This window comes from Motacilla alba, chromosome 13 (genome assembly GCF_015832195.1).
Source record: "Motacilla alba alba isolate MOTALB_02 chromosome 13, Motacilla_alba_V1.0_pri, whole genome shotgun sequence".
Taxonomy (NCBI): Eukaryota; Metazoa; Chordata; class Aves; order Passeriformes; family Motacillidae; genus Motacilla; species Motacilla alba.
In genome coordinates this window covers 3,303,711-3,318,041 of record NC_052028.1, presented here as the reverse complement: position 1 = coordinate 3,318,041, position 14,331 = coordinate 3,303,711, and the positions used below count along the sequence as shown (strand labels likewise).

Sequence of the window (14,331 nt, the reverse complement as noted above, 5' to 3'; positions counted from 1 at the left end):
GGCTGTCAGGGGGCAGCGACTCCTCCCGCGCGCCCCTTCCCGCCACGGAGGCGGCACCCAAGCTGATTGGCTAGAGGGTGGTCACGTGACAACCTACTGCTTCCTCTCACGCCGCCCGGCCGGCGCCATCTTGGGGGGGCGGCGTTGCCTCTTGAGGCGCCGCCCGGTCTTCGCCCGGTACCGGCCCCGTGAGGCACCGGCACCTCCTGGCGAGGCTGACAAAGCTCATGGCCGCCCCTCAGCTCCGTCAGGGTTTCCAGGACCCAGCCACCCTGTCGCCCCTGGGGGCAGCATGGATGGGGGTCCCAAGCTCTGCAGTTTCCCTGGGCTCTTCCTCCGTGAGGAGTCTGATTCTGTCCCAGGCTTGGCCGGTGGTTCATGTCTAAAGCTGTGCAGTTGAGCCTTTATATGACTTTGTCCTTCAGGATTAAGGATGGCAGCCCAAATAGATTTCTCCAAATAAAATATTTAAATTAATGGTTGTAAGGATCGTACTAAAAATCTTACTCAGAATTCTTTACCACACAGTGTAGTAGCTCTAGCTACTAGATCAGTGCAATATTTTTGAAGCAATATTGATAGTAAATGATATTAAAGGTAGTAAAGTGATTACTGAACAAACATTGATGCTTTTCACCTGTCTCCGTGCCTGTGGGAGTCCCTCTGATGGGCACTCCTCAGCTCCAGGGAGGAACTTCCACATACCCTCCCAGAAATAACAGAAGAAGGAAAGAACAAAAATGACTTAGGAGTTCTTTTCTAACCTACACAGTTCTGTGATCACCCAATCCAACCCAAAAAGTGATTGAAAATGTACCCGCTCCCAGGAGCCACACCCAGACGTGTTTGGAACCCCTCAGGGACGGTGACTGCAGCACGGCCCGGGCCCCTGTCACAGTGCTCGACCCTTTCGGGTGTGAAATACAAAGCTGTGTTTCATGTCAGGTACATACAGGCAGTGTGTGTGCTTGTGATTGTGATACGTGTGGAAACTGATCATGGGACACTTACAAAGACGATTCTAATAAATAACTGAGGGAGTAAAGCATGGAAGAAGGCCTTTGAACCTATCCTTTGATCGCAATTAACCCTTATAGCATCTGAATTAAAGCTTTAAGGATGTTGCTGTTTGACAGGAACTTTCTGCACGTAGCTAAGCCTTGAACAGCTTTGCAATAATAACCTTTTGAAGCATAATTTTAGAATATTGCTTGTAGTAAGGAGCTTTGAAACTACAGCTTTAGAATATATGTAAAGGAAACATGCTTATCTCAACACCTTAGCAAAACAGTAAAAAGCAGCTTGAGAAAGGAAGATGAGCATCAACCCAAGGATTGATAGCTTCGACCAAGGGAAGCTGGACATCACTGTTATGAGATTTATAGTCTTTGCAATTAAAAGGTGGGCCCACATCTGGAGTCTGGACCGCACCAGCTGGGAGACTTCTTTCTTCTTTCGGAAGTCGGACCCCACCATCTGGGGATACTCCTTTCTGGGGTACATCCTGAGAAAAACTAACTCAGAATAGTGTATAGAATTGTGATGTGAAAATAGGGAATAGAAACTGCTGAGAAAGCTTATGAGTACCCCTGGAAATACCTGTAAGCCTCAACCATCAGTGTGCAGCTGGAGGGAAAACTTCCCCCACTGTACCCAGTACTGTTTTGCTCATATTTTACCATATTAATTAATTAATTGATTGCTGCTTGAATATTGACCTAGTCAAGCTTCTTACTTATAACACAGTGAAGAACTCCTCAATATCCAGTGCCTGGCACCCTGGCACAGGGCTCGACCCTTTCAGAGAAGAACTCCTCAATATCCAGTGCCTGGCACCCTGGCACAGGGCTCGACCCTTTCGGTGAAGAACTCCTCAATATCCAGTCCCTGGGGCTGTTGTCCCTCTGGTGTGAGCCCAGAGCCCCACAGAGCTGTGCTGGGGCTGCGCTCCAGCTGCTGAAGGTGCCAGTGAAACCCGAGCTGCAGCGCTCCCAGCTCGGAAAACAGGCACTGCAGAACTGCAGGCGCGACTGAGGAGCTGCGGGATTTGTTGGTTTCAGGGGCTTGCCACAATTTAATTAAAACCCGTGGTGCTGGGGGTTATGTGTGTGATGCTCTCGTGGGTGCTACGCCAGCACGGAGGCAGCTCCGGGAAGACATCTGGGCTGAGGGGCTGCTGCTCTCCGAGTTAATTTAGATACATTCCCTGTGTGTGTTACACTGCTCCCACTGAGCACTGGGAAAGGGAAAGGGAAAGGGAAAGGAAAGGAAAGGAAAGGAAAGGAAAGGAAAGGAAAGGAAAGGAAAGGAAAGGAAAGGAAAGGAAAGGAAAGGAAAGGAAAGGAAAGGAAAGGAAAGGAAAGGAAAGGAAAGGAAAGGAAAGGAAAGGAAAGGAAAGGAAAGGGAAAAGGACTCAGGAGGCAGTGGCAGGTGCAGCCCAAAGAAGAAGCATTAATATTGTTATTAATACCAATAGCCAGTTTAAATCCAACCATTGCTGAAGGCTGAGCTGCTGATTCCTTGCTTTGCAGGATTCCAGACTTTACCCAGAGGCAGGTGTGGATTTACTGAACCTGACATTTTCCTCAGCCACCTCAAACCAGCCTCTTTTCGAGCAGTATTTTTACTTCATGGAAGGATAAAATAAAATAAAATAAAATAAAATAAAATAAAATAAAATAAAATAAAGCTGTGTGAGTGAGTGCAAGGGCCTTTCTTGGAACACAATCACAACACTTGAAAAGTGCCACTTAGTGCAAGGCTGACTTGGAAAATGTGTGTGTTGGTAAAAAACGTGTGAGGGCAGCAGAGCCCTGTGATCTGTCACTGCTGTCACCTCCAGAGAGATGAACCCATTGCCAGCCTCACCAGCTGTAGGACAACATGGCAGAGAGGAGGTTTACCTTGGCTACTGAGAAGGAGTTGTTCCCTGTGAGGGTGCTGAGGCCCTGGCACAGGTCACCCAGAGGAGCTGTGGCTGCCCCTGGATCCCTGGGAGTGTCCTAGGCTGGGCTGGATGGGGCTTGGAGCAGCCTGGGACAGTGGAAAGTGTCCCTGCCCATGGCAGGGGTGGAATGAGATGGGCTTCAAGGTCCCTTCCACCCCAGCCCATTCTGGGATTCCTTGAAGATGAGTTTTTCTAGGACTTGGTAGAAGCTGAGCGCCTGCCCTCAGAGGGTCTGTGAGGGAGCTCAGCTCTCAGCCCCCTGAGCTCACACACTAAGGCTCTGTGCTGCATGGGGCAGCACGGATGGGTCACTGCTGGTGGCTCCTGGGATTTCTGGTGGGATAACAGCTGGGATGTGAGGGAAGGCTGGAAGAAGCCCTGTCCTTGCTGTGTCTAAGCTGAGCCGGGCCCCAGCCCTGGCTGGAGGGAGAATGCAGCCATTCTGTGCCTTGCTCAGCAGGATCCTGGCTGTGAACCTCCCCTCCGTGCTGCACCTGGACCTGCTGGATTGTGGTGGCCCCTGGACCCGCTCAGCTGCCCTTGCTGAGGTGTGCTGGCATTGCTGCTCCCCATGGACCGGGATGGGTCTGCCTCCAAGCCGAGAGCCCTGAGTCTGAGTCAGACCTGCTGTGGGATGCTGTGCTTAGCACTAAAACGGAGCTATTTGTGCTGGTGGAGAGCTCAAGGGGAAACTGGTTACCCTGTGTTTGCCAGCTTAGCAGCAAGCTGCCACTTCTGAGGTTTGGTTTTCCTGCCTGTGATCCAGCCCTGCCTCCAGTTTCCGCTGCCAGCAAAGGCTTTCACCTTGGCCCCGCTGTGCCCTTGAGCAGTGGCGGGAGCTGAGCCTTTGGCTGGCAGCACGGCTGCTGCTGGAACAAGGTTGTGCTGTCAGATTTCCTCTGGGCTTGTGCCTGCCTTTCAAGCTGTCCCCTTCTAATATGGCCTGAGCTTATCGGCATCTCCAGCCCAGCCTGGCTGCAGTGATGGGTGAGATAAGAAGCTTCCACGTGAGGAGGGAGCAGGGCATCAAGGAGGACACGGAGCTGTGCCCCACAAGGAGGGGTTTGAAGGTGGGAGCCCTCAGGGGCTGCAGTGGCTTTGCTGCTCACAGAGCTGCTGCTGGCTGTTCCCACGTTGCTGAGCTTGACTCTGATGCATTTCCTTTACATCTCAACAGGTGCCCACAGCATTTGCTCTGTGCCCTTGGGAACTCTGCTCAGGTGACCGGGACCCACATCCTGCCCACACCCCAGGGTCAGACCCCCAGTCAGCTCCCTGCTCTCTAACACCTCCCTCACCCGCTGTTTTCCCTCTCCAGTCAGTCCAGCACCAGGCACTTGGCACATCCTGGAGGCCTCAGCAAAGATTCCTGATGCCTCTGCAGACCAGCTGCCTCCTTACAGTGGCCTTTGATGTCCCAACCCTCCCCTCACAGCCCTTTCATCTGTCGTTTTTGCCATTTTTGCACAGATGCAGTACCCAGAGATTAGGCTGCAGATTAAGGGTTTACTGCATCCTGAAATGGGTTCCAATTCCCAGTCCCAGCAGGACCAACACACAGCCAAATCTCTCCCGAAAGCTCACTGGGCTGGAGCTGGGGAGAGATCTCCCACCATGTTCTCCCACATGCATGAAGGGTGGAGTTCTACATATACAGCCCAGGTGAGGCACCTGGAATTCTGTGTCCAGTTCTGGGCCCCTCTCAACAAGAAAGACATTGAGGGGCTGCAGCATGTCCAGAGAAGGGAGTGGAGCTGGGGAAAGGTCTGGAGCACAAGATGAGGAGCAGCTGAGGGAGCTGAGGGGGGCTCAGCCTGCTGAAAAGGAAGCTCGGGTGGCACCATCTCCCTCTCCACAGCTCCTCAACAGCCAGGTGGGGCTCTGCTCCCAGAGAACAAGGCAAGCATCAGAGGAAAAGGCCTCAAACTGCCCCAGGGGAGGCTCAGTTTGCATATCAGGAAGAATTTATTCACTGAAAGCGTTGTCAGGCATTGGAATTGGCTGTGCAAGACAGTCACTGTCCCCTGGAAATACTAAAAAACACATGGATGTGGCACCTGGGGACGCGGGTTAGTGGTGGCCTTGGCAGTGCTGGGTTAATGGTTGGATTTGATGACCTTAGAGGACCTTTCCAACCTCAGCGATTCCAGGGCTCTGTGATTCTGAAAGGAGCTGGGCAGCCCAGGGCAGCAGCAAGGCTGTTGTGTCAGCTCCAGCCTGCGCCTGCCCAGCATCTCCCCAAGCTGGGTGAGCCTGCTCTGCCACCAACACTTTCGGTCAGGCTGGAGGCTCCCCTGGAAGTCCTGCACAGGCTGCCTGTGCCTGCAGAACTGCCCCATGAGTCTGGCCACGTGGGCCGGGTGTGTTTGTCCCAGCACACACAGGCACACTTGTGGCTGGCATTTCCAAAGCCCCATCCAACACCACGGCGTATCACAGAATCATGGAATATCCTGTGGGAAAGGACCCACAAAGATCATCCAGGCCAGATCCTGGCCCTGCAAAGACACCTCACAATGTCACCCTGTCCCTGACAGCATCCTCCAAGTGCTCCTGGAGCTCTGGCAGCCTTAGAGCCGTGACCATTCCCTGTTCAGTGCCCAGCCACCCTCTGAGGGAAAAACCTTTTCCTATCCCACATGGGGCAGACTGCACATTGTGTCCAAAATTTAGGATACTGCAACTTGTCACAAAGAGGAAAGTGCTTTATGTGACACAAATTAAAAGAGATAAAAAACCAATACACCCACAGAAGAACATCGCAGCTGTACATAACAAAGAAAATGGGAAGCATGTCACAGGGCTGTGGGCTGAGTCAGCTGCTCCAGTAACCGTGGTGCACAGGAGGTTCGGATGGGAGCTGGGGGTTGCAGCCATGGATAGCATGTGCTCCAAGAGGAAGGGGGCTGGGGGAGGGTGACCCAAGCCCCAAGGGCCAGTGAGGGGCTGTGTCAGAAGCCGTCAGTGCGCAGGGGCTGGGGCAGGTCTGACACACTGATCTGCAGGTTGAGCTCTGCCGAGTCCAGGGCCGTGGATGGGCTGGGCGGGTGGCTCTGCTCGAGCACGGCGATCTCCTCGTGATGCTCCTGCCGCAAGTGCCACACGATCTCTCTGGACAAAAAGTGGGGCTCTGCTTCTTCTGGCTCTGGAACAGAAGAAAGAAAAACCTTCCTTCACTGGTTGTCCTGAGGCAGAGCTCTGGGCAGGGAGCAAAGTCTCTGTGAGATGCCCCCAAATACGCACTGTTTCCAGCACAGTCAAAATACAGCTTTTACTTCCCACTTTCTGCATGGCAGAGGGGAGAAGTTCAAACACAAAGTCAGGGGAGGAGTGTAAAATTACAGGCACTATGTGCTGGATTCCCAGTAGTGCTTGTGATGGGAACTGCCTTGCTGCATGGAAATGCTTCTCCCCATCAGGGAGAGTGCTGAGTTTCCTCTGAAAAAACCGACATTCATTAAAGCAAGATGCTGATTTCATCTGGTGGAGGTGAGGAGATGGGAGATGAAACGATGATGGGAATGAGGGAAAGCCTCACTCCCTCCCATCCCCTGTCAGCAGGAATGGCACTGAGCCAGCACACACTCATCCCACTGCTGGGGAGGGCGTGACAGCCCCAGCAACTTCTTCCAGGAACATCAACAGTGAGGGGAGCGGCTGCTTGCCCTGGATGCCTGCTGTTATTCTTAATGCTTGCAGCAGGCAGCTTGTCTCAGGTCCCCTTGGGGCTTCAGCTGGGACAACCAGTGCTGCCACCACCTTCCCTCCTCCTCAGACCCATAGCAAGAAGTCCTTAGAATTACGGAATCATGGAATACCCTGAGTTGGAAGAGATCCACAAGGATCATCCAGTCTAACTCCTGGCCCTGCACAGACACTGTGTCCCAGAGCTTTGTCAAAATGCTCCTTTAGCTCTGTCAGTCCTGGGGCTGTAACCATTCCCTGGGGAGCCTGGTCAGTGCCCAACATCCTCTGGAGGAAGAACCTTTTCCTGATATCCAGACTAAATCCCCCTGGCACAGCTCCAGCTGTTCCCTCAGGTCCTGTCCCTGGTCCCAGGGAGAAGAGATTGGAGCTGCCCCTCGGCGGGAGCTGCAGTCTCCAGTGAGGTCTGACCTCAGTGTCCTGTGCTCCAGCTGGACAGGCCAAGTGCCCTCAGCAGCTCCTCATGTGGCCCCTCTGGGCCCTTCAGCACCCCCATGTCCCTCTTTTGGACACTCCCTAACAGCTTTAGATCTTTCTCACATTGTGGTGCCCAGACCTGCCCCAGGGCTCGAGGTGGGGCTGCCCCAGCCCAGAGCAGAGTGGGACAGTGCCCTCCCTCACCCAGCCAGTGATGCCATGCTCAGTGACATTCCTATTTCATGTGGGAATGCATCCCCTCCCTTCCTCCCATGGCAGCAGGAGCCACGATGGCCCTCCTGACTGGGGACATCAGCCGAGCCCTCCACAGGCACCGATCCAGGTCACTCGGGGCTAGAAGAGCACAGCCACTGTCCTGGGCACCCCAGCCCCTTTCCCGTCACTCACCCTCATAGGCAATGAGCCTGTATGTATCTGCACACTCCTTGGAGCCTTTCAGGATCTCCTCCAAGGTCCTGTAGAAAAGCTTGGCTTGCTCCAGGCGCTCCTCCCGGCTGAAGGCAGCACACTCATCCTGGGACATGGCGTAGAGGGTCTGCAGCGGGGTGGCATATTCCACAGCACAGTGCCAGAGCTGCAGGGGTGGGAGGACAAGACATGGGGACAGGAGGACCGGCAAAGGGCTGCTGGGAGACCCTGGCACTGGACATAGCACTCAGGACCTCTCAGCTCCTTGGCCTGCCATGCACTGGGAACACTGGGGCAGGGATACTGGGTCTGGCCCCTGTGTCCCCCTGCCTCATGCAGAGCAGGGAGAGAGTAGCTGGCCTGACAGGTCCAGGTGTCCCCTCTGCCAGGTGGGCTCAGGGAGCTGCCTTTGCCCATGGGGGGCAGCCACTGGCTTTGTCAGGGCTCCCATGAGCAGCCTGGAGGTTGATCTTCCCCATGGAATTTGGTCCCCTGTGATCACACCTTCTTGGTGGCTTTCTGCTATACAAAGGAAAGTGGAGGGACAGCACCAATCTTTGCTCTCTGTGACCAGTGACAGGACCCAGGGAGCGGCTGGAGCTGTGGCAGGGTAGGGTTAGGTTGGATATCAGGAAAAGGTTCTTCCCCCAGAGGGTACTGGGAGGCACTGAACAGGGAACGGTCACAGCCCGCAGCTCACAGAACTCCAGGAGCTCTTGGACTCTTGGACAATGCTCCCAGGCTCAGGGTGGGATTGTTGGGGTGTCTGTGCAGGCCAAGGCATTGGACTTGATAACCTTTGTGGGTCCCTTCAAACCCAGCATATTTTGTGATTCCATTATTCTAAGTCTGAGCATCCTAACAGAGAGCTGGAGGGCAGAGCATAAACATCGAAAAGGTGGAGGCACAGCTGGAAGGAGGCTGAGCAAAGAAACCAAGAGAAATCTGATAAAGCCATAAACATGCCAAGGAGGAGTGGTGTTACCAGTAAGTCTTACACTGGGTAAACTGGAAAGTTCAATGGATGTGATCCCAGGTAAATGCAGAGAGGCAGGAAGTTGCCAGCCGTGGCAGGCAGTTACTGCCGTGCCCTGGGGCAGGTGCCTTCCATGGGCCCTGCTCACTGTGAGGCACTGGGCAGGAAGCTGAGGGGCAAATATTACTGGAAGGCCAAGTCCAGGCTCGGAGCTGCTGGAGCTCCCAGGGAGCAGAGTGACTCAGCAGGAGCCTGGCAGCAGGAACACAACATCAGTGTGTGCAGCACAGCAGGAAAACCCCGCGGCCAATTGTGCTTCCCCCAGAGTAGGGCAGGAGAGGCTCGGGGTCCCTGCAGGCTGGGCTTTAAAAACTGCAGCTCAGAGCTCAGCCACTGGCAAAGGGCAAACCAGGGGACCCAGGTGAGGGGCAGAGCTCTGCCCCTGTCTCCACAGCACCAGGGTGTTCCCTCCTCCAGGTGGAAGGGACAGGGGCCAGTCTGCCCAGAGATGTGGGAGGAAATGAATGCAATGGAGAGATTTAGGGCTCACCAGCCTAGAAAAAGGGTGACTGGGGGAAAGGAGGGAGTCAAATAATGACTCACACAGACATCTTCGGGCACCTCTTCACAACACAAGGAAACATTCATCCTATGGGAAGTGATGCTCTGTAGCCCACATCTGCTGTTTTCGGCTCAGTTTTCTACTGTTTTCTGGACTGCAGTCAGCTCCAGGAGGGGTTAAGCAAGCCCACCATCCCTGCAGCTGAGCCTGGGAGGAGGCAGCCAGCAGGAAGGGCTACAGGAAGGGGCTCTCTCCATCTCACGGAAGCCTGGTGAAAGCTGGGAGTATCTAATAGGAGAGGTAACAGTCTCCTGTCCTTAGGGCCACTTCTGGGGCCAGCAAGGCTTTTGGGATGATGCTCCCAATGCTGCTCTCAGCATACCTGGTTTTCTTCATCTGTGATTGCATAGAGGCTGTGTTTGTAGACCCTCTTTTTGATGCCAGCTCGGGCCAGGGTGGTTTCAGTGAGCTCTGTCACGTACTGGATATTGCTGTCAGCTTTCTCCAGGTCATCATAGATGTCACAGCTCAGAGGCACCAGGATGTGGAGCTTCCAGGTCTTCCTGCAGGCTGGCAGGTTGGGATTGGCTCTGCTGAATTCCTCCATGGACTTTTTCAGCCCTGGTGGGAGAGAGCATCAGGCAGAGGTGCCTGGTGTGAGTACAGCTGCATTCTGCCTTGCTCCCCATTTCCCTGCTAACACTGTAAAAGTGGGAGGATTGTTATTAGGAGCTATTTCTATCTGTAGGCATGGGAATGCAGAGAAACAGCTACGTACGTGGCAGGACTATTTTTAGGTACCCAACATAAAAGGACCAGGCAAGCCCATGAGCAACGTTCTGCTTGGACCTCTCGGACATCTCAGACATCTCCACTGCTGAGGGCTTCTGTGGAGGGAAGGACAGACAGACCAGGTGATGACAGCTGCCACCTGGGCCTTTCTGCAACAGTCAGTTCTCCACAGGGACTGGAGAACTCCAAAGAGAGCTGGAGAGTGAACAACCCCACCAGCCCCTTCCCCCACCGAGCAGGGCAGAGCCCCTGAGAGCCCCTACAGAGGAGGGAACTGGGGCTGGAGTGAGCCAGGCTTTGCCCTGGCTGCACCTTCCACTGGGATCTTGTGTCCCAGGGCAATTTGTGCATCTGCCCTGTGCTTCGAGCATGGGAGAGGAGACACCCCAGTGCCTGATGGTGGGATTCCCAGTGGCCTCTGCCAGCTCTGTGTGTGCATTTAGGTGGAGATGGGTGTCCTATCCCACAGGCACCTGACAGAAACACCTTCTGCAGCCTGTGTGACCCCTCCAGCACTGCTGGGGCACAGCAGAGCCCTCCCACTGCTGCAGAGGCACCTGGGGCTTGGCTCTGCCCCCACACCACACTGAGAATTGAGAACACACAGGCTCTGCTTTCCCCTCAAACGTCATCTTGACTGGCAGATTTAAAATACCCCTGTTTTTCATGTCGGGGGTCCCATGCCATCCCCTGGAGTGGTTGTGCTCATTAGGGGCAGCCTGGCCCTCCTGCCAACACTCCTGGCAGCACGGGGCCAGGGAGATCAGCTCTGCAGGGCTGAGCTGAGAGTGCTCCTCCCGCCAGGCTGACTCTGGGTGGGCTGGACATGCAGAGGCCATGTAGAGCTGGCTGCGTGCCCCCATGGCTGCCCGGGGCTGAAGGGTTCCCCAGAAAGCAGCCAGGCTGGGGATGTGGGAACCTTACCCGGAGCCCCAGGGCAAGGATGAGGAGCTGGCACAGACTGGCCAGGATGAGGTGGAGGCCAAGTTGCTGCCCATCACCGAGGAGAGCCACATAGGCTGAGCCACAGACGAGCAGCATGGGCCCGTGCCAGTGTGGGGGGAAGCAGGTCCTCAGGGCCTTCCAGAAGCTGCTGTGGTGCCTGAGTGGGAGAGGGAAACAGGAGTCAGGCTTGTGGCCACCTACCCCACCTACCTCAGCAGCCATGGCCAGCGCTGCTCCCATCTCCTGGGTGCCACCAACCTTCCAGAGCACCACAGAGTTGTGTGGGACCCTGCCCAGCACACCCCAGTGCCCCCAGCCAGGAGAGAGCTTGGGTGTCTTGCAGCACCCGTGGGACTCAGAGGGAGCAGACAGATGGAATGTCACCCTGGACAGCAAAGGGGGGAGACAACAGCCCTCTGCCCTCCAGCACTGGGGGGTGGGGAAAGGCTGGGGGCCAAGATCTGTTCCCAGGGAAAGGGCACAAGGAGAGGAGACATCCACGGACATCTGGGGGAGCTGGGCAGGTGGGAGAGGGGGAGAGCGTGGGAGAGGGAGCAAGAGATGAGAGGGACAGGAGGGTGACAGAGGGCAGCATGTGCTGCCGGGCACAGCACATCACTGTCACAGAGGGCACGTGTGGGCACAGACACCAGGAGCAAACCCCACCGCATGCCGAGGGTGACACGCCCTCGTCCCCAGGAGCGCCGCAGGCAGCCAGCCGGCCCCGCTGGCTCACCTGGAGTCGAGGTGGAAGATCTCCTCGGCCAGGTAGCAGACGCCCTTGAGCAGCTCCCCGATCTGCAGGGCGGCGAAGTGGAAGGCGAGGCTGCGGGCGGTGGGCACCAGGGGCTGCCCGGCGAGGAGCAGAGCCGCGGCGCAGAGCCCCAGCAGCAGGTACACGGCGCGCTGCGCCCGCCCGCCCCGGGCCCGCGGGATCCGCGGGGCGCAGCGCTGCCGCCACGGCTCCCGGGACATCTGCGGCGGACAGGGGGGCAGCAGCAGCTCGTCCCCGGCGCCCAGAGCAGCAGCTCGTCCTCAGCACTCGCGGCAGCACTGTGGGAGCGGATAAGAGCAGATCGAGGGATGCGTGCGCCCGGCGCTCGCCGAGCATCCCAAAGCGCGCAACTCTTTGTGGAGGCTCCCCTGCGCTTCCCGCCTTAGGGCTGTCCCCTGTGCCCAGATGGGCTCGGCGAGACGCAGCCTGGCTGGGCACCTCGCTCCCAAAGGGATGCCAGCCCGCCCTGCTCCGCAGCCACTGCTCGGGCCGCACTCACCGGAGCAGTTTCCAGCCGCCAGCCCCGGGTTCCTGCGCTGGGGTTCCCGAGCTCTGCGCTCCCGCCCGGGCAGCTGGGCTCCTTCCCGAGGCTGCTGCGGACACACACCCGGAGCCTCCGCGACGGACGGGCTTCTGGAGCTCGGGTGGAGCTGCACAGAAAAGCGCGCAGAAAAGTGAAAATGAAAGAAGCTCTGGCAGCGGCGGGCAGCCTGTAGAGTGCCAGAGCTCTCCCACACAGGGCATCCATGAGATCTTTCCTGAACCCGCAGGAAATCCAGGCACTGGCGGCTGTAGCAGGTTTCGATATCCATGAGCTTGCACATCCTGGAAAGCCCCAAGGCTGCCAGGACATGGTCTGAGGGGAACTGGAATGAGGAAGGAAACCAGAATTTATTGAGATCTCAGCTGTCAAGGGCAGCAGATTTCAAAGAGTGCATTGATTCAGCTCAGCAGGTTGCCAGGGGCAAAACAGACTCAAGTTCCCTAGCAGAAGGTGACTCACAGTGCCCTGGATGCTCCCACCGCACACATTTCCAGGAGGTGCCATGTTGGGAAGCAGTGCCCTTGAGTGCTGGCAACGCAGCAGGGGCTTCCTGCAGCCAGGCTCTTGGTGGCCAGTGAGGCCCTGAAGACTTCTAGTTCCTTGTTCCAAGCAGTGGAGAGGCATTTCCATCCTGGAAGAACACAGATTAGGGGACACATACACAAGCCTATAGGAGCAGGTGGGATGCACTCAGGGATGCTGAGGGAGATGGATGATGCCCTGGCAAGGTTCCTCTCTGATGTCTTTGGAATGTTGTAGCAATCAGGAGGTTCCTGGTGAGTGGGACAAGGAAATCTCACAGCCAGCCTTGAGGAGGTGAACTACAGCCTGCTCAATGTCACCTCTGACCCTGGGAAAGCGATGGAGCAAGTCATCCCAGCAGTCCCTGCCAAACACCTGAAGGATGGGACAGGAACAGCCATCAGGGATTTCACACCCTGATTTCACATCTGATGGACCCAGCTACCTGGAATGGCAAGAAAACTGGCTGTAGGGATGAGAGGAGACCCTTCACTTCAGCAAAGCTCTCAGCATGGTCACCCATGGCCTCCGTGGAGCCAAACTGGGTAGATACAGGCTGGGAAAGGGAGTGACTGTCCAGAACACACTCAGGGTCCCATTGCTTTCTGTCCAGGAATGCCCCTGGGATCCAGGGGACTCTGACAGTCCTTACAGACCCACATTGCCAGGGTCTCTGGAGGTTGTCACAGGCTCACTGCACAAGGACCTCGATTCAGACATGCCCATGGTTCACATTCAATTAAAATCATAGAATTAAAGAATTATTTAGGTTGGAAGAGACCCTTGAGACCATCAAGTCCAACTATTTCCCCAGAATCACCAAGTCCACCACTAACCCATGTCCCCAAGTGCACACACATGTCTTTTAAATCCCTCCAAGGATGGAGACTCCACCACTGCCCTGGGCAGCCTGGGCCAGTGCTTGACAGCCCTTTGGCTGAAGAAACTTTCCCTAATATCCAGCATAAGGTTCCTCTAGTAGTGCTGGCTTGAGGCTATTTCTCTTTGTCCCATCCTTTGTTCCCTGGGAGCAGAGCCCACCCCCACCTGGCTGCACCTTCCTGTCAGGGAGCTGTGGAGAGAGAAGGTCCCCCCTGAGTCTCCTTTTCTCCAGGCTGAGCCCCCCGAGCTCCCTCAGCTGCTCCTCATCAGACCTGTGCTCTGCTGCCCTTTGGTGGACACAGCTCCAGCACCCTCAACCCCAGAGAGTGGGAGGAAGGGCTGGCAGGGAGCTGCTTGTTTGGGTGGTACCTCAGAAACCCCAGCAAACCATTTGGCCAGTGTTCCAGCCCTGGGAGGGCCTGTGGGTACAGCCGACATGGTGTTTGATCTGTCAACACAAAGGCTGGCTGAAACATCAAGTGAATCTCTTCCTTCTCCAGTGCTGGGATAAAGCTTGGAGTCCCATTCCAGCCAGGCTTCACTGCCCTGCTCTGCTTGGCTCTTCAGCGTGTGGATGGGCTGCCTGGCTTCCCAGACATCTTCTTGCAGGTCCCCAAGCAGTTGGTGGCTCTCCTGCCCTCAAAGCCTGGCCTGGCTTTCAGTTCTACCCTCAGCACACCAACACCTGCAGTATTTCTGTCTCACTTCTGTTCCGAGCAGAGCTGTGGTACCAGTCCAAGAGGTGAGTCTAAACTCCAGGAATGAGCTTTCATAGGATTTTGGAACCATGGAATGGTTGGGGTGGAAAGGGGCCTTAAAGTTCATCTCATTCCCA

At 55.9% G+C, this 14,331-nt stretch overlaps 1 protein-coding gene across 1 annotated transcript; it reads right to left on the bottom strand.

Moving 5' to 3' along the window:
• Positions 1–5,631: 5,631 nt before the first annotated feature.
• STING1 (stimulator of interferon response cGAMP interactor 1) lies at positions 5,632–13,236 on the bottom strand. Its single transcript, XM_038150654.1, is given in 9 exon segments — positions 5,632–6,092; positions 7,478–7,664; positions 9,419–9,657; positions 9,815–9,923; positions 10,753–10,930; positions 11,510–11,763; positions 11,765–11,826; positions 12,048–12,079; positions 12,081–13,236. Coding segments are annotated over 9 exon segments (1,467 nt in total). The 5' UTR covers positions 12,293–13,236; the 3' UTR covers positions 5,632–5,898.
• Between the last annotated feature and the right edge of the window lie 1,095 nt (positions 13,237–14,331).